The sequence below is a fragment of the Schistocerca cancellata genome, chromosome 1, assembly GCF_023864275.1.
Source record: "Schistocerca cancellata isolate TAMUIC-IGC-003103 chromosome 1, iqSchCanc2.1, whole genome shotgun sequence".
Classification (NCBI taxonomy): Eukaryota; Metazoa; Arthropoda; class Insecta; order Orthoptera; family Acrididae; genus Schistocerca; species Schistocerca cancellata.
In genome coordinates this window covers 899904801-899925441 of record NC_064626.1, presented here as the reverse complement: position 1 = coordinate 899925441, position 20641 = coordinate 899904801, and the positions used below count along the sequence as shown (strand labels likewise).

Here is a 20641-nt window from a genome sequence, read left to right as displayed (position 1 = left end):
GTGGTTCAGGAGATATGACATAAATACTGAGATGGGTGAAAAACTAGATTTTGATTAAAACAGAGTGCAAATTACCCAGAATACTCTTTCAGTGTTTGATAATGAGATCACTAAGCAATTTCCAAGAAACTTTAAACACAGCTTCAAACCTTTCCTAAATTATGTGTAATCAGAAGTTTGAATCTGTTTTGTACAAGGAAGTTCGATTCTTTATCAAATTAGGGGTTTGCTGGTACGCTAATAAAGGAGTTGTTTGTTGAGAATAAAGTTTAGTTCGAAAATCATTTTCAAATAAGTAGAAGATCAATTCTGCTTTTCTTTTGAGCCACATTTCTGGCTCTTTAGAGAAATCTAATACACATAAATGAGATTCTGTGCCACTTCATGTAAAATTATGTGTAACACTGAGATATATTGCAACTAGAGATACTTTATCATCACTACAGTACATGTATCAGATTGCTAAGAACACTATTTCTAAATTTTTATGTGTAATACCGGATGCTCTACAATATGCCGAGGGTACATCAGAAAGTGAAGTTTTTGTCTCAACAGTTCTGCTTTGTTTTTATTTTTGTAGTTACTTGAAGTTCTGCTGTAAATATAACATTTCATTTGCTGGACTGGTACTTAAACTTGCAACCAAACTTTCCAATACTGTACAGAACAGTCATTACTCAGCTTATGTTCCAATAAGAACACTGTTGTATTTACCTAGGTTTTTAATGAGGGTCAGAAGTAGCTTTAAATCCATAAAGGCACAAATAAATTTGTATTTTCACTCCACTGTAATATTTATGCTCAATAGCTAAATAAATCATTAAACTGAAATAAGAAGTACCTTCACAAAACTGACTGTTATGCAATAATATTAAACTCAGTAAATCCATACTCTTAATGACACTTTCAGAATTCATTTTGTCACATTAAACAATGCTGTATTACATTGTTACAAACCAGTGATTATAAGGAATAGATGCATGCTGCACAGAAACTCCTGTCACATGGCTTAACAACATTATGTCGCTTTACAATTTCTTTACCTCGTTAAAGACTAGCACATTGTTTTCCCACAAAACTAACATATAACGTATACAAACAAATAACTGAAGACCTGTGCTGTTGAACGAAACAAATCAGAATGAGAGCAGATCAACCTAGTGGCTGTTGCTGCAGCTCATAGGTGTTGTTGGAGGAAGCGACTTCAACCCAGAAAGAAAATGAAGAATTGTTTTCGAAATTCAATTTCCATGTTCCAGAAGTTGCTTGACATGTAAACGTGGTGTATGTCAATTCACATACATGGAACAGAATGGGATGGAATGCCAAACATTCCACAATACGATTGTTGTGAGTTTAATGGCAGTTGTTTATGTGTGGCCTGTTAGTGTTTATCTTGGAATCTTCGATTAACATTTTTGATGGTTTTTCTGATGTTTTTGCTAGTACGAGCTGCTGGCATTATTGAAGTTTTGCCATCAGTTACTGTTAGAAGACTGGAGTGGAGCTTGCAGTCAGAGATTATATGTATATACCTGTCTTGTTCCCCCTCATGAAACATGGACCTTGCCGTTGGTGGACAGGCTTGCGTGCCTCAGCGATACAGATAGCCGTACCGTAGGTGCAACCACAATGAAGGGGTATATGTTGAGAGGCCAGACAAACATGTGGTTCCTGAAGAGGGCCAGCAGCCTTTTCAGTAGCTGCAGGGGCAACAGTCTGGATGATAGACTGATCTGGCCTTGTAACACTAACCAAAACGGCCTTGCTGTGCTGGTACTGCGAACGGCTGATAGCAAGGGGAAACTACAGCTGTAATTTTTCCTGAGGGCATGCAGCTTTACTGTATGGTTAAATGATGATGGCGTTCTCTTGGGTAAAATATTCCGGAGGTAAAATAGTCCCCCATTTGGATGTGCGGGCAGGGACTACTCAGGAGGACATTGTTATCGGGAGAGAAAAAAATGGCGTTCTAAGTATCGGAGCATGGAATGTCAGATCCCTTAATCAGGCAGGTAGGTTAGAAAATTTAAAAAGGGAAATGGATAGGTTAAAGTTAGATATAGTGGGAATTAGTGAAGTTCGGTGGCGGGAGGAACAAGACTTCTGGTCAGATGACTACAGGGTTATAAACACAAAATCAAATAGGGGTAATGCAGGAGTAGGTTTAATAGTGAACAGGAAAATAGGAATGCGGGTAACCTACTACAAACAGCATAGTGAACGCATTATTGTGGCAAAGATAGATACGAAGCCCACACCTACTACAGTAGTATAAGTTTATATGCCAACTAGCTCAGCAGATGACGAAGAAATTGAAGAAATGTATGATGAAATAAAAGAAATTATTCAGATAGTGAAGGGTGACGAAAATTTAATAGTAATGGGTGACTGGAATTCGATAGTAGGAAAAGGAAGAGAAGGAAACGTAGTAGGTGAATATGGAATGGGAGTAAGGAATGAAAGAGGAAGTCGCCTAGTAGAATTTTGCACAGAGCATAACTTAATCATAGCTAACACTTGGTTGAAGAATCATGAAAGAAGGTTGTATACGTGGAAGAAGCCTGGAGATACTGGAAGGTTTCAGATAACTTATATAATGATAAGACGGAGATTTAGGAACCAGGTTTTAAATTGTGAGACATTTCCAGGGGCAAATGTGGACTCTTACCACAATCTATTGGTTATGAACTGTAGATTAAAACTGAAGAAACTGCAAGAAGGTGGGAATTTAAGGATAAACTGAAAGAACCAGATGTTATGGAGAGCTTCAGGGAGAGCATTAGGGAATGATTGGTAAGAATGGGGGAAAGAAATACAGCAGAAGAAGAGTGGGTAGCTTTGAGAGATGAAATAGTGAAGGCAGCAGAGGATCAAGTAAGTAAACAGACAAGGGCTTATAGAAGTCCTTAGGTAACAGAAGAGATATTGAATTTAATTGATGAAAGGAGAAAATATAAAAATGCAGTAAATGAAGCAGGCAAAAAGGAATACAAACGTCTCAAAAAATTGGATCGACAGGAAGTGCAAAATGGATAAGCAGGGATGGTTGCAGGACAAATGGAAGGATGTGGAGGAATATCTCACTAGGGGAAAGGTAGATAGCGCCTACAGGAAAATTAAAGAGACCTTTGGAGAAAAGAGAACCACTTGCATGAATATCAAGAGCTCAGATGGAAACCCAGTTCTAAGCAAAGAAGGGGAAGCAGGAAGGTGGAAGGTGTATATAGAGGGTCTATACAGGGGCGATGTTCTTGAGGACAATATTATAGAAATGGAAGAGAATGTAGATGAAGGTGAAATGCGAGATATGATACGGTGTGAAGAGTTTGACAGAACACTGAAAGACCTAAGTCGAAACAAGGCACCTGGGGGTAGACAACATTCCATTAGAACTACTGATAGCCTTGGGAGAGCCAGCCCTGACAAAACTCTACCATCTGGAGAGCAAGATGTATGAGACAGGTGAAATACCCTCAGACTTCAAGAAGAATATAATAATTCCAATCCCAAAGTAAGCTGTTGTTGATAGATGTAAAAATTATCGAACCATCAGTTTAATAAGCCATGGCTGCAAAATACTAACAAGAATTCTTTACAGATGAATGGAAAAACTGTCGAAGCTGACCTTGGGGAAGATCAGTTTGGATTCCATAAAAATGTTGGCACATGTGAGGCAATACTGACATACGACTTATCTTATAAAATAGATTAACAAAAGGCAAACCTACGTTTCTAGTATTTGTAGACTTAGAGAAAGCTTTTGAGATTGTCTTTCAAATTCTGAAGGTGGCAGGGGTAAAATACAGGGAGAGAAAGACTATTTACAATTTGTACAGAAACCAGATGACAGGTATAAGAGTCGAGGGACATGAGAGGGAAGCAGTGGTTGGGAAGGGAGTGAGACAGGGTTGTAGCCTATCCACGACGTTATTCAAATCTGTATTGAGCAGGCAGTAAAGTAAACAAAAGAAAAGTTTGGGGTAGGAATTAAAATCCATGGAGAAGAAATAAAAATTTTGAGGTTTGCCGATGACATTGTAATTCTGTCAGGTGGCATTCTCTACTGTTGTCACAATATTTTTAACTTAGACAGTAGCAACTGTAGGTGAAATCATCTTTACAAAGACTGCTTATGGCGTGTTTTATATGAAGTCCAGTGTTTACAGAAAACTTTATTTTGGTTCTACTTTTAAACAACACATAATTTAAATGGTAATTTTGTGTATTTTCATCTCTCTCTCTCTCTCTGTGTGTTCTCTTCTTGTTGGCTTTTCTTCCTGCTTCCTATTGACTTCTACTTTAGTACCAATATTTTCTTACTTTCCTGAGGCACATATGATAATATTTGTATAGCTGCAATGTATTTTTAATGTACTGTAACATCATGCAACATGTTGCAAAGGACACAAAATCATGTAATAGAGCTCTAATTTTTTCTAATAACTCATTTTTTATTAAGCTTATACAGTTGTAGTACAGAATATCTAGAAATTAACATGCACTTATGCAATGGTGTCTGACTTCATTTAAGTGTGGACTCCAACAAATCTTGACACACAAAGCTTTCATCTTGACAGGTGGAGCCCAGGTGGTAGCAAAGACTTACCTGATCAAGTGATTTGCCAACCAATCACAAAAAGTCCAAAAGCAAACAACTGAAATGCTGCCATGAATCGTGTAACTAAACAGATTCATTTAAGTCACAGCCTGGGAAGGTGTAATATCGCAGTGACCAATCAATAGAACAACCTTAAGTCACTGTGGTGTGACATTTAGATCAAGTTAGTTTTCTGAACAAAGTATTATGTGTGGGTACATCAATCACAATTTGCACATCATGTAACTGCAATTATTGTCAAATATTTTTCTCATTATCAGTGTTCTGGTACTTACTTATGGGCAAATTTTGTTGACATGATCTTCTCATATCAAGTGTCAATCAAACACAACCATCCAGAATTTTAAACTGTCTTCCTCATTTGGAGTTGAAGCTCAAACCTTAAGCCAAATCCTTTTTTGACTTCCAAATTTTATTTCCGTTGAGCAACGTTTATCCAGTCTTGTTAGCCATTCAAAATAAATCAGTTTTATAGGAGGGTAAAACTTTTCAAGTTCTGATTGGTCGCGAAATGGAAACAACAGTGAAAAAAACAATGTTTTACTTGCAATATTTACCTACACTTTCCAGCAAGTCTCTACATTGTCGCCCCTCCTATTTAGAAATTTGACGTAGTGTTGTACCAACTTTCTACATCTATACTTACGTCAACACTGAGCAAGCCACTTGACGATGTGTGGCGGAGGCTGCTTCTCGCACCACTAACCGATATATCCATCCCCGTTTCACTCAGGAATGGCGCTTGGGAAGAACGACTGTCGACAAGCCTCTGTATTGGATCTAATTTCTAGAACTTTCTCGTCTTGGTAATTTCACGAAATGTACGTAGGAGGAAGTAATACGTTGTCCGAATCTTCCCAGAAAGTACTCTCTCGAAATTTCAATAACAAAATTTCTCCGTGATGCACAATGCGTCTCTTGTATGTCTGCCACAGGAGTTTGTTGAGTACAGGGCTATTACAAATGATTGAAGCGATTTCATAAATTCACTGTAGTTCCATTCATTGACATATGGTCACGACACACTACAGACACGTAGAAAAACTCATAAAATTTTGTTCGGCTGAAGCCGCACTTCAGGTTTCTGCCGTCAGAGCACTCGAGAGCGCAGTGAGACAAAATGGCGACAGGAGCCGAGAAAGCGTATGTCGTGCTTGAAATGCACTCACATCAGTCATAACAGTGCAACGACACTTCAGGACGAAGTTCAACAAAGATCCACCAACTGCTAACTCCATTCGGCGATGGTATGCGCAGTTTAAAGCTTCTGGATGCCTCTGTAAGGGGAAATCAACGGGTCGGCCTGCAGTGAGCGAAGAAACGGTTAAACGCGTGCGGGCAAGATTCACGCGTAGCCCGCGGAAAATTGGCTCATGCCACAACTGGAGACCGACAGCGCCGACTTCATCTTTCAACAGGATGGTGCTCCACCGCACTTCCATCATGATGTTCGGCATTTCTTAAACAGGAGATTGGAAAACCGATGGATCGGTCGTGGTGGAGATCATGATCAGCAATTCGTGTCATGGCCTCCACACTCTCCCTACTTAACCCCATGCGATTTCTTTCTGTGGGGTTATGTGAAAGATTCAGTGTTTAAACCTCCTCTACCAGGAAACGTGCCAGAATTGCCAGCTCGCATCAACGATGCTTTCGAACTCATTGATGGGGACATGCTGCGCCGAGTGTGGGAGGAACTTGATTATCGGCTTGATGTCTGCCGAATCACTAAAGGGGCACATATCGAACATTTGTGAATGCCTAAAAAAACTTTGAGTTTTTGTAAGTGTGTGCAAAGCATTTTGAAAGTATCTCAAATAATAAAGTTATTGTAGAGCTGTGAAATCGCTTCAATCATTTGTAATAACCCTGTATATGTGAAACGCTCTCGCGGCGACTGAACGATCCTGTGACGAAACGTGCCGCTCTTCGTTGGATTTTCTTTATTTCTTCAATCAGTCCTCTCTAGTGAGGGTCCCAGATTCATGAACAATGGATGAGTTACATTTCCTTAAGATTCTTCCTACGAACCTCAGCATGGCATTTGCTGTGTCCCACTATCTGTTTTATGTAGTCATTCCTCTTAATGTCGCTCTGGATAGTTACTCCTAGACATTGTACGTTAGATACAGTTTCCAGCAATTTGTCATCGACAGTGTAGATTTGCAGCAGTGGGTTTCTTTTCCTATTATGCACAATTTACTTACGTTCAGGGTCAACTGCCAGAGCCTGCACCATTCATCAATATTCTGTAGGTCACTCTGCAAATCGACTGTTTTTTCTGGCGTTGCTACTTTGTTATGGACAACCGCACAATCTGAAACAGTCTTAAAGAGCTTGCAACGCTTTGTATTAGCTCATTTATATACAATGTAAACATTAATAATTGAGTCTGTAATGAATTTTTCTTTGTTACGTGGCTGTTTCCTAACACGGCTATTAAATCACTTTAGACCTTTCCTGGAAAAATGCTTGTTTAAGGTGTGTTAAACAATCCTTTTGAATTTTTCCATTGTGCTTCACATCTTCATCCTCAACGCTGAGTATTTAATGTTGACTACTCAAATACTCTGCAATTTGTATCCTATCACTTTTGTTAAACAAAAATACCTTCCTCAGTTTCTTAATATTCCTTGTGAAGACTGTGGTCATAGTTGCTATCACAGTCTCATGATCACAGGTATCTTCCCCTACGTTAAGTGACTCGATCAGTTCAGGTCTGTTTGTTGGTAGGAGGTCTAAGAGAGGTCTAGAGCCGGCCGGAGTGGCCGAGCGGTTCTAGGCGCTTCAGTCTGGAACCGCGCGACCGCTACCGTCGCAGGTTCGAAACCTACCTTGGGCATGGATGTGTGTGATGTCCTTAGGTTAGTTAGGTTTAAGTACTTTTAAGTTCTAGGGGACTGATGACCTCAGATGTTAAGTCCCATGGTGCTCAGAGCCATGTGAACCATTTTTTTGAGGTCTAGAACTGCTTGTTTAGCTATCTGCTCAAAGCAGTTTTCTGACAAGACATTCAGAATAATGTCACACGAATCCCTGTCTCTAGCTCCAAAGTTCATGGCATGACTCTCGCAACCCATGCCTGGCAAGGTTAGGGTACCTCCTACTACAACAGCATGATCAGGAAAGTTATAAGCGACATTCTGCAAGTTCTTTCTGAAGCGCTGTATCACTAAATCTCCTGAGTTTTCTAATACCCTTGCGATAGGAGCCAGTCGCCAGTGCTTTCCGCCAAGTCTCTACACTGATCTGCAGCTCATTGTGCCAAAACCCTATCCTCATAGCCCGCTGTTCATAAAGAAATGAAATCAGAGGGAGCCAAGTCCGGTCTATATGGTGGCTGATCAGAGGCTACCCATTGAAAACGCTGCAGGAGCGTCATTGCTGCAGCTGCAGTGTGCGGCCGAGCACTGTCATGAAGAAGGACGTTGCTGTCATGCCTTGCAGTTACGTTATGTGGGCTTTATGAAATCAGGCGGAATTCCTCAGTATGAAGACATCGAAAGACAGCACACACATCACACTTCGTGGGTGATTCTATTGTATTAGGCATCTTTACACGCTCAGTGTGCTTTCGGAACTGAAAAGTGCAACATGAGGCGATCAACAAATGGTTCAAATGGCTCTGAGCACTATGGGACTCAACATCTGAGGTCATCAATCCCCTAGAACTTAGAACTACTTAAACCTAACTAACCTAAGGACATCACACACATCCATGCCCGAAGCAGGATTCGAACCTGCGACTGTAGCGGTCGCGCAGTTCCAGACTCCGGCCGGCTGGCGATCAACAGTCATACTAGAGAAACTGTACAACACATCTGGGCAAAGCTAATCGGATTTTATGTATGATTTTTAGTTTTCTGACCGATCTGACTAAAAAAAAAAAGAACAAAAAAAAGGTCTCGCAAACTACCTTAATCAAAGTATGTGATATCATTTGTGCATCTTATACTGGTGTCTATTTATACGTGCTCGCTTAGCGCGCACTGCTTCACTGATGTGGATTGTATGGCCTGCACAGATTTTTTTTGTTTTCACTTAATCGAATTTTTATGTTGTTCACAAATTGCAAAATCTTCTACACTTTCCATGCAAAATAAAGCCATTGAAGCATGATCTTTTCCGAAAGTACTACTGCCTAAAAAGCGATTCTGGTACCTGAAGTCCAAGGTTTTTGTTCATATGGCTTTTGTGTTCAAGCGGTGGTTTTTCCGTAGAAACTTCATTCCCCAACAAATATTTATTTGTATCTAACCGAGAAGTAAATTACCAATTTTCATAGTTTTAACTCTAAAATTTATTTCATTTGACAAAATATTATCTTAAAAATTTGAATTCCCGATTTTTCCACATTAGTGGTTGAATTTCCAAAAATGCTGAAACACACATTTTTTTAGTTTCTGACTGAGAAACCAAGTACGAATTTTCGTAATTCTAGCTTCAAAATTACCTTAAGTACAACATATATTTCGAAAAGACTTTCGTCTCCTATTGCACCCCCGTAGGAGTGTAATTTTGAACATTCCCTTCTTAAACGATGTCTACAATAGAAATACACACTCTCTCCACATTTCAAGTCTCTCTTTGTAGCAGTTTGTTGGGTTGGGCGAAGATGTGTCAGTGAATCAGTTTCACTCCACCCCCCCCCCCCCCCCCAAAATCCCTTAGGGATAGAATTTCCGTAAACAGTGGAACATAGCTTTAAAAATATTTTCAGAGTGAAATATTTTTACAAAGCACTTTGCGGGTTGAGTGTCCAAAAACAGTGAAAAGTGTATTTTTTAACTTCTAACAGAGAAGCGAAATACAGATTTTGATAGATTTATCTTTAAAAACACTTGTTAGTGAAATATTTCCATAAAAATTTTCATCACCTACTTCATGCCCATAAGGGATCAATTTACATAAACAGTGAGACATACTTTTTTATTTCTAACCAAGAAGCTGAATTCAGATTTACGAAGATTTAGCTTTCAAAATGTTTCCTAGTGAAATATTTCATAAAACACCCCCTTAGGGGTTGAATTTCTAAAAACAATGAAACATGTATTTTTTTATTTCTTACTGAGAAGTCAAATACCAATTTTCATAGATCTAACTTTAAAAATACGTTAGTAATTCTTTAATAGTGATTTATTTTCAGAAAAACGTTCATCCGCTATTTTACTCCCATAAAGGTTAAATTCCAAAAACTGCTGAAACACATTTTTATTTATGTCTGACTGAGAAACCAAATACCGATTTTCGTAAGTCTATCTTCAAAATTGCGTTAATAATGGCATAATAACCCATTGCACTCCCTTAGGGGTGGAATCTGGAAAAATCCCTTCGTAAATGACGCCTACAGAGTAGGCTTGGTCTGGCGATGACGAGTCAGTGAGTGAGTGTGTCAGTCAGTCGGGGCGTTGCCTTAGTATACAGTATTGATGTAGGCATGTGTTTAATTGGGACCTCACAATTTCAGAATTATTAATAGAGCCAGCAGTTAAGTTTGTGTAAAATCTATTGTATGATATGTTGTCTGTTCTTTTCTTACGATAATAATGCCAATTCAGAGCCACCACTGCTTTCCTGGTATGAGCAATCGACCGTTGAATATTTTGATTATTTACAGGATCATGAATTTCATTACTGACAACTGATGCAAAGCTTTTATTAGTCTGAATTTTTCCATGAAATTCAGTTAGGATGTGTGATCGTTATGGATACTTGATAAGTGTACAAAATTTATGCAACCGACATGCTGCCAGATATGATTTTTTTTTATATTTATTACACTTGTAAGAAAGGCAAGTAGGGATCTTCCATTGACAGTTACAAAATAGATCATACAAAACTTGGTACAAAAGGTTTAACGACAAGAAACAAAGAAACATTTGTACATAAAGGTACGATATGAGGTAAAAGTAATTAACTAGAACTGCTAAATACAAAGGAACATCACAAGAACACTGATTTCCTTTACGAAATCAACTACTTTTCTCTTATAATCAAATACCTTAGCTGCTCGTGAAGCAATTTTGTTTTGGGTTTAGCTACGTGTCTCTTCTTACACTCGCATGGCAGTGTTATCTGAACAATTATGACGACATTCGCTATTGATTCATAATGTAGCAAAAGACTCAACTTTTCATAACCATCCTGTCTACAAACATCTCATTCAGGAAGTAGGACACTATAGATGGACCTTTTTCGACTGTGACTATGAGAGTGCAAAATTCCAGTAGACAGTCCCAGAGGCAAAGTCATTATGACTCTTGCACACATTCAATACAGGCTAGACCATGCACCTCAGTAAATGATGTTTTGCAGCACAAGTTTTGTTCTGCATAGTTTGTCATGTCCGTTAAACCAACTTTTTTATCAGCTGATTTGAAGAAAAGGGCGATCTTTGTATGTTAAACAATGCTGCACAAAACGGAATGAGTTTTGTCCAAGAAGAGTTTGAGTAATCGTATAAATTTTTTATTTGATTGCTTCTTAAACCGGAAACATAAGAGAATATACCTTCTCCACTGGAACACCACTAGCTACGGAAGTAGCAGCTGTTAACGCCATGGACAAGTATTTGGAAAAACAGATTGGTAACGGAAAAACTGAGACTCGAGTATATTGTGATTCTCCAGATATTAGGGAGGGGCGAAGTCCTGAACAAAAGTATTATACAGTGATCAGTTGTGCCTGGTATTTATATCTTGCTAAATCAGCAACAGCTTCGATGACGAGCCCATGTCAGATACATGGAGATGTTCATGGGAAGGCCTGGCCATTTGCAAGATTTCATATTCGCAACAAAATCATTTTCAAGAGAGGCCTGAAGCAAACTGATATAATCTGTAACAAATGAACTTATTGTCAACAGAGGTCTCTGTCAGCTGCTTGTGTAAATTGGAGCCCAATCAGCCAAGGACAACATGACCATGAATTCGCTGCAAAGTGTTTGGGTATTTTCAAATGTTCTCTGTCTGAAGTATTCAAGGGACTATCACTGTACAGTGAGAGCCATTCAGTCACTACTGGAAATCTATAAACTGGGTCACTCTCCTACACCATCGTCCTTCAGTGACAGTGGATCTCTATTATATACTAGTATTACAACTACTTCAGAACACTAACGGCAACTGCTTAACTTCTATAAGTAGTATAATAGAGCCTGCTGTCACTATTCGGCGGACAGAAAAGATGCATCGAAGTGCCCTGTATTTGGTCATAAGTAGCGACAGGAAAATTCCGAGAAAACCATAACGCAAAAAATAACGCAAAATCAGTTGTTTTTGGCTACATAATTCGAAATTGTCGACTTATAGAGACATCGTGAAATTTACAATTTTGCCACATAGAAATGTTATAAATCTGAAAGCGTCAGTTTACTAATATTCGAAGTGATAGTTATTGATTGTTAAAACTGCTGAGTTCCGTTTACACTATTAAACTGAGAGTTCATTTGCCGCATAACGGTCTCTGATGTGTGGACGAAAATATCACCGAAATTAGCAAAAATAATATGAAATTTATCAGAAAAACAAAATTTGGTAAAAAACAATATCATATCTGAAAAACACCGAATTTGGTGGAACAAACATAAAAAAATGGAATTTTGCAAAATAAACAAAATTTGGTGAAAATATAATACCAAATTTGGAGCGAATATGACACCAAATTTGGCAAAAAAAAATAACGTCAGGTTTTGCAAAAAAATAAGAGACAATTTGGCACAAAATAACACCGAATTTGGCATAAAAGTAACTTTGAATTTGACATAAAAATTACACCGAAATTAGCAAAAAATGAAACGAGTTTCGCTAAAAACGTCGAATGTGGCAAAAACAACACAGAATTTGATAAAAAGGATAATAAAAACTGCCAAATTTGGCAAAAAATAACACCGAATTTGGCAAGAAATAACACTGGATTTGACTAAAAAATAGCACCCAATGTGGACAAAAAATAGCTCCGAATTCGGCAAAACATACAACACCAAATTTGGCAAAAATATAACCCCGAATTTAGCAAGAATAGCACCGAATTCGGCCAAAAATTAGCACCGAATTTGGCCAAAAATCTAATTTGCAAAATAAACAACTAAACTAGCAAAATAAACAAAACCAAATTTGGCAAAAATATAATAGCGAATTTAGCAAGAAATAACACCGAATTTGGCCAAAACATTGCACCGAATGTGGACAAAAATAACACGAATTTGGCGAAAAACAACAACAAATTTAGCAAAATATAGAACACAGAATTTGGCAAAAATACGGCACCTAATATGTCTTAAATGTTACACAGAATTTTGAAAAAAAGTAACATCGAATTTTGCAAAAACGTAACAACGAATTTGGCACAAAGTAACATCGAATTTGGCATAGAAGTAACATCGAACTTGGCAAAAGATAGCACCGAGTGTGTCTAAAATAACATCATATTAGACAAAAAAATCACTGAATGTGACAAAAATGACGCTGAATTTTGCCAGAAAATAAAACTATTTTTTCTTATCTTTAGTCACAAGAGATTGTGGCTTACTTGTATCAACATTTTAATAATAACATGGAAGTTTGTTGGCATGGCACCCGTACAACTTACAGAATGGCTGCGATTGTCAGCAAATAAAAGCAATGCAGAAGGCAGCCCTCAGATTTCTTCAGCTATAATTAAGTCGGCCTAAGTTGTTTTCTGACAGTTGCAATGAGCTGGGCGCGGAGCTTCGCGCGCCTATCTCAACCGATAGCGTAACGCGATTTTGTAACCATCTCTATGGCAACGACTCAGCGTCGCCACAGCCGTATACCTGGCTATTGTTTTCTCTTGCAGCCGTTGGCTACAGAGCCGCGAGCTGTCAGGGACTTTTCTTATGCCGTCTTGCCTGCAGTCACTGTGTTGGCAATGCAAGAAGCGATTCATCGGGTTGCTGCTCTCGCGTTGTTGGCGTTAGGCTTGCTTCCAAATCGACAGTTAGTTTCTGGAATTTATCGTCCAACGATTCAAGCCGCTTCAGTATTTCAGAAAGGATACGCTGCTTGTCACTGGGCTCTGCAGACGACGCTGTTCGATTTTTCACGATGTTTATCGCATTCTGCACAATGCGTGGCTTAAGTTTATGAGACGAGTCATGAGTTCCCGAAATGCGGATCCCTCCTACCCTGTTCGGCCATACTTCTATGTAGGCATCATTTGCAGGCACTCTGTGAAAAACCCAAAGCGTTTCAAGATGTTCAGCAAGTCTACTATAGCCCCAGTGTTTAAGGAGGCCGTGTGCATTCATGGCCATCCCTTCTGTCTCCCACAAAAATTTCACTTGAATGACTAGTTTCAAAGTGCCTGCCATACTTCTTATTCGTTGCTCATCCGATATGGCGAGTGCGGTGAGTAAATTTAGTAGCACCACAGGCAGTAAGAACAGAAAGAGAATGAACACTATTGCGCCTGTCCAGAAATTCGATCTAAAGGGCAAATCACCAGCATCGTATTCGCCGGTCATCATAATGAACGTTTTGAATATCGCCCTCGTTGGGCTTTCAAAAAAGTTGTTTTCGGCACACTCGCTCGAGTTTTCGTGAGACGGTAGGTTGGCTACACGTTCCGAAATATTTTCTGGAAACTGGATTGAGGAATTTCTATTCGAAATGGGGACGTGAGAAAAGATAATGTAAAAGCTAAAGGCGAATGCGAAGACTACGAAGATGTACGATCCGAGAAGGCGTAAATAATTTGCGGAGACCGTTTTGAACATTTCAAAATTCTTGGAAAACAAATGGTGGCGACCTGTTAGCACGAAGAGGTGTAACCAGGAGGAGAGAACGGAGCCGGTGAGCGCAGCATGGGACCACGAGCCAAGTGAGCCAGATAGAACGAGTCCTGTGAAAATAATGACCAGAAAGGCAACAGCGTTCTCTAGGTTCTTGAAGCACGGCAGTGGGCTGAGAAGATATTGGAGCAGTACTCTGACTGACATAATTACTGCCAATATAATTACAACCACACGCAGAGAAAATTCGGTTACGGTTTCATCGTCACTGTCTCTGTTACTGATATGTACACCAATGAAGGTGTTGATCAAGATGGCAAATATCATAGAGAGGAAGAGATTAAGATACAGAAGCCACTTTGCACGATCATATTTCAGTTTCAAAAAGCTTGAAATAACAGGATGGTGCAGTAAGCTTGTATGCTGTTTCGAATTGATCAGACAGTTTAGGAAGTACATTTCTGAATATTGAGATTGTAGACCTGGTGCCGTTTGCACGCCACGTCGTGTTTTGCCAACTTTACAGGGCCTTCGAAATATCGAACTGAGGTTTGCGGTAGGGGGGGAACACTGCCTGTGACGCACCAAAAGGCGGTAATTGAAAACTACAACGTAATTCCTGTGAGAAGGTAAGCGATTTCCTTTAGTGTAGAGATTTTTATCCAGTATAGCTTCTAGCTGCTCTGCTGAAAACGGATACTTTCCCGTTTTGTTTCTCGCGCATACATCGGCACCGTGCCTCAACAGGATCAGAACGATTTCCAGATCTCCATTCTCGGCAGCAAAATGAAGTGCAGTGTTGTTCTTAGAATCGAATGCATTGACATTGCTGCTTCCTATGCCGTCTGCCTCTAATAAAAGTCGGACCATCTTACAATCGTTTTGTACGCAGGCAAGCATAAGTGGCGTTCTTCCGTTTGCGTCATAACTCATACTCAGGTTCACTCTTTTGAGCAGTGCTTCGGCAACTTCGTAAAGTCCTTTCTCTGCCGCATACTGCAGTAGTGTGTATCCGCAATAGTCTGTACAAGCCAGGTGCCAGGCGTTATTCTGCTCCAGCTCGTCAATCAGTTCTGAAAATTTATTGTTAATGATCATCTCGAAGAGGTTACGCACGTCGTCAGAGTAGTGCGTCTGTCGCCACTCGGGACGTGCACTGTTGGTGTGTTTCAGTATGAGGTCTTTGGCCGCTGCGCACCCAGAGACATGTATAGCTGTTTCGCCCTGCGAGTTGTGCAGCCATGGGGCGACATCTTTGGCGGCCAGAAGTATTCGCAGGCAGTCCAGCTTGTCTCCCGACGTAGCGCATCGAGCTGCCAAGTGCAGTGCGGTGTTTCCGTCTCGATCTCTCATGTTTATTAACGTCTTTTCTTCTGCCCTAGATTTAAACTTACCCGCTCTTTTCCCCACTGGAAAGCTCTGCGGAGGGTGGGAGAGCAGAAGCTCTGCTATCGCAGAGTTGCCTGTTGCAGCAACCACGTGGAGCGCCGTCCTGCGAAAATGGACACAGAAGAATCAGACGTCTGAAGAATACAAAGTGGCAGGTACATCGTCTTCACATAGACTGACGACAAAAAGTAGCAAGACCAAGAAGGAGCTGTGCGACATAAATTAAAGTTGGTAGTCGTGTTTCAAAGTATGAAAGATGATGTCTATTAAGATTCTGAGCCACTCGTATAAGAGTCACGCTAGTAGTGCGACTGTGAGAATTCAAATCAGGTTTGATTTAAATACACGCTGTAACGGTCGAGAACGTTAGTTTGAGACTGCACGTGGTGAGTTGATGTTAATCAATAATGCCTTTAAGGCGACAAGAACGCCATTATAAACACCTCACTGAGTTTGAATGAGGTAGTGTAACAGGGCTATGAGAAGCTGGATGTTCCTTCTGTGATATTTCAGAAAGACTTGGCAGGAATATAGTCACTGTACGCGGTTGCTGGCAGTGGTGGCCAGGAGAACGTACGGTCGCAAGAAGACCGGGCTTTGCACAACCACGTAGCACTACCGAGAGAGAAGACCATCGTATGGGTCTGGTGCTTCACACTGCACCTGCTGCAGCGATATGAGCAGCAGTTGGCACCACCGTGACACAATGAACTATTACAAATCGGTTCATTCAAGGACAGCTTCGAACTAGACGCCCTGTGCATACCACTAACCCGAAACACCATTTGTTTTGTCAGTGGTGTCAGGCGAGAGCTCACTGGAAGGTGGGGTGGAGGTCTGTTTCGTTTTCTGATGAAAGCTGGTTCTGCTTCGGTGCCAATGATGTCGGTTAGAAGGAGGCCAGTTGAGAACCTGCACCCAACCCGTCTGTGTGCTAGACAAACTGGACCTAGACCTGGGATTATGGTCTGGGGTGCGTTTTCGTATAAGAGCTGCAGCACACACGTGGCTATCCCATACACCCTGATTTCAAATTTGTCCATCAGTCAGGTGATTCGACCTCTTGTGCTGCCATTCATGCATAGCGCTGCAAGAGTGTTTTCCAACAGGCTAACGCTCGCCCTCATACCGCTGTTGTATCCCAACGTGCGATTCACAGTGTCCACATTTTGTCTTGGCCTCCTAGATCACCAGATCTGTGTCCAATGGAGCACATATGAGACATCGTCGGACGGCAACTCCAGCATCATCCACGAACAGTATAAACCGTCCCTGTCTTGATCGACCATGTGCAACACGCTTGGAACTCCATCCTGTAAACTGACATCCAGCACCTGTGCAACACAACGCATGCTCTTTTACCTGCTTCCATTCAACATTCTGGCGGTTACACCGGTTATTAATGTACCAGCAATTCATATTTGCAATAGGTTATCTCACGCTTAATTAACCCTTGATCTTGCAATGTTAACCACTTAAATATGTTGCCTAGACGGATGTATTCGCAAAATTTCATTACTCTATGCTATTTTTCCTAACCCTTTGAGAACCAATGTTTTCTGCTTGGAACCACATTTAGATACATGATGAATCACTTAAAACTTGCACCGCAGGTATTGTGGAAATGGTAAGTGTTGCTGAGGTGCAGTTTTTACAGAATGGTGTGTTAGTCAAGGGCTTTTATTGCTAGCCAATAGAGAGATTCTCATAATTCTTGGAAAGTTTACTTTTTGTGTAAACATACATTCTTAAATGGAACAATGCCTATTGACATTAACAAACTAAAAGTAGGTTCAATTATGATGTCAGTGATGTCTGTCGCAGGATTCTAGTGCGAGTCGTTTACGAGATAAAGTACTTCAAAAAGTTCCCAAACCGACACTTGTACGATACTTGTGGTACCACACACCAAAGAACAACAGAAGTGCATACACTAGTTATGTGGATTCCGACCAGTAACGAGACAACTGAACATCACAGGTTGTGTTCAAAATGATCAAAGGCAGCTGTAATACACGCTTCCAGCCTGGTATGGAAGGACTGCCGTACACGTGCTACCATTTCAGTGGGCATGCCCGAGCACGCTGCAGTAATATGTCGTTGCATATCATCGGGTGTTGTTGGTATGTCCTTGTAGGCATCGCCTTTCAGCTTTCCCCACAGAAAAAAGTCTGCCAAGGTCAAGTCCAGGGAATGGGCCAACCAGGATATAGGTCCACTGCGTCCAACCCAAAGATTTGGGGACAATTCCTGCAGACATGCTGTAATACTTTGGGCACTGTGAGCTGGAGAGCCATCATGTTGGTACCCCAGTTTCCTGATAATCTGCAGAGGAACGTCTTATAGCGTCCGTGGATGATGGTCTATTAGGAGGCTGCGATACTTGTGCACATTTAGTGTTCTATCAAAAAGGGGCCTATGAGCTGACGGTTCACTATCCAACACTACACGGTCACACTCCATGGACGCTGACGTTCCACGTGACGAGGCCATTGGGGATTGTCATCAGACCAATAGTGCATGTTTCGCCAGTTTACCTGGCTATGATTGGTAAATGTGGCTTCATCAAACAAATGATTCAAATGGCTCTAAGCACTAAGGGACTTAACATCTGAGGTCATCAGTCCCCTAGATTTAGAACTACTTAAACCTAACTAACCTAAGGACATCACAGACATCCATGCCCGAGGCAGGATTCGAACTTGCCACTGTAGCAGCAGCGCTGTTCCGGACTGAAGCACCTACAACTGCTCGTCCACAGCGGCCGGCTTGTGGCTTCATCACTAAACAAGATACATGATACATCTGGCATATCCTGTCTTAATGCCCACGTACGGACGTTAACACGATTCTCCTAATCGTTTCCATGCAGCTCTTGATGGAGAGAGATGTAATAGGGACGGAGCCTGTGTTGATGCGCAGGACACATGCTTGACTCATGCCACTCCCTCATGTGGTTGCGCGGGTGCTAACGTGCGCATCAACTGCAACAGCAGCAAAAACACTAATTTCCGCTCTCCTGCCGTCATTTGTTTCCTTCTGTTACGTTGTCTAGATGTTAAACTGTCGCTTTTACGTAACAGGTTGAAGAGGTTGATAAATAGTAATTGCTGGGATGGTTGACGTCTGTTGGGGTATCTTGCCGCATACACCGTGCAAGAAGGAACTGCATTCTTCCTACTCTCTGCATACAGCATGAGCACGTCGGCTTTTTCTACATTGGTAAATCCCATCATCCGCTCACGACCTACTGTTGGACTGCCGCACAATAACTGACTAGCAAGTCACGATGCCCTCAAGAAACACTCACGCACACTGTAAGCAAACATAACAATATTATACCTAGCAACTACGCAGGTTGAATGACACAAACAAGTGTCCGTGTTGAGATTTTTCAAAATATGATATCCCGTACATGAATCACACTAGAATTCTGGAACAAACATCACTGCCATTCTAATATACCCTATTTTTAATTTGTTAATGTGAATAGGTACTGTTCCATCTAAAAAAGTGTATGTTTCCAAAAAAAAATGCTTTCTAAGTATTATTACAGCGCAGTAGGTGCCCCTGTCTACCAATCCATTCTGTGAAAAACGCATATGAATAGCACTTTCCATTTCTGCAATTTTTGCGGTACTAGTTTTAGGTGCCTTTCGCATGAAACCACCGATGCTATTGCAAGACAAAGACATCAAGTGGTATAATAAGGTGCATCTAGAATGTACAGCGTTCAAATAAACAGCCGTCATGGAGACTGTGCTATACGTAATTGTAGGAGTTGTGGAATGTGTTTTTTTCCCATAGTGATCATACTGATGACGTAACTGACGCCGGCCGCGGTGGTCATGCGGTTCTAGGCCCTACAGTCCGGAACCGTGCGACTGCTACGGTCGCAGGTTCGAATCCTGCCCCGGGCATGGATGTGTTAGGTTAGTTAAGTTTAAGAAGTTCTAAGTTCTAGGGGACTGATGACCACAGATGTTAAGTCCCATAGTGCTCAGAGCCATTTGAACCATTTTTGAACGTAACTGACAATGGAAGTTAGTAAATCTAAAGTTATTGTAACGTAAATTTGAGTTTGTACCACAGCTATTATGAGTGTTTCGAAATGAAAGCACTGGAGCAGTTTGTACTTTTGATACAATTTTTTAAATTTTAGGCCCATTGTGCTTATTAGTTAGAACTATAATTTATTTTATATATTATGAGTTCGGCAAGTTTCGAGATATGGGACTGTGTCTAGGAAAGTTAGCGAACTCCTTTCAAATACACTCTAAGGGGGGAAAAACGTAGCAATACGAAAGAATTATCCGAATGGGGCAGAAATCGGTAGATGTGATGTATATGTACAGACAAACAAATGATAAGTTTCATAGAGCTTGGGTGATTTATCCAAGAGAAAGAGCTTTCACAAACTGAGCAAGTCAATAACGGATTGTTCCACTTCTGGTTCTTATGCAATCATCCGTTTGACACTGATCGATAGAATTGTTGGATGTCCCCCTGAGGGGTGTCGTGCCAAACTCTGTCCGACTGGCGCGTTAGATCGTCAAAGGTCCGAGCTGCTTGGAGGGCACTGTCCTTATGCTCCAAAGATTCTTAACAGGGAAGAGATCTGGTGACCTTGTTGGCCAAGGTAGGGTTCGGCAAGCACGAAAACAAGCAGTAAAACTTTCGCCGTGTGCGGGCAGACATTATCTTGCTAAAATGTAAGCCCAGGATGGATTGCTATGAAGAGCAACAAACCGGGACGCAGAAAATCGTCGACTTACCGTTATGCTATAAGGATGCCGTGGATGACAACCAAAGGAGATCTGTTATGAAATGGTACGGCAACCAAGACCATCACTCCTGCTTGTCGTACCATATGGCGGGCG

The 20641-nt window shown here is 40.8% G+C and overlaps 1 protein-coding gene across 1 annotated transcript in view; it reads right to left on the bottom strand.

Annotated features, from left to right (window-relative positions):
* Positions 1-10570: 10570 nt before the first annotated feature.
* The window catches only part of LOC126112549 (serine/threonine-protein phosphatase 6 regulatory ankyrin repeat subunit C-like), a 129079-nt gene continuing 119008 nt past the window's right edge, over positions 10571-20641 (bottom strand). Inside the window, exon 8 of the mRNA XM_049915012.1 lies at positions 10571-15864. Within this exon, the coding sequence (XP_049770969.1) occupies positions 13497-15864 (2368 nt within the window). The 3' untranslated portion in view covers positions 10571-13496. The remainder of the gene's footprint in view (positions 15865-20641) is intronic.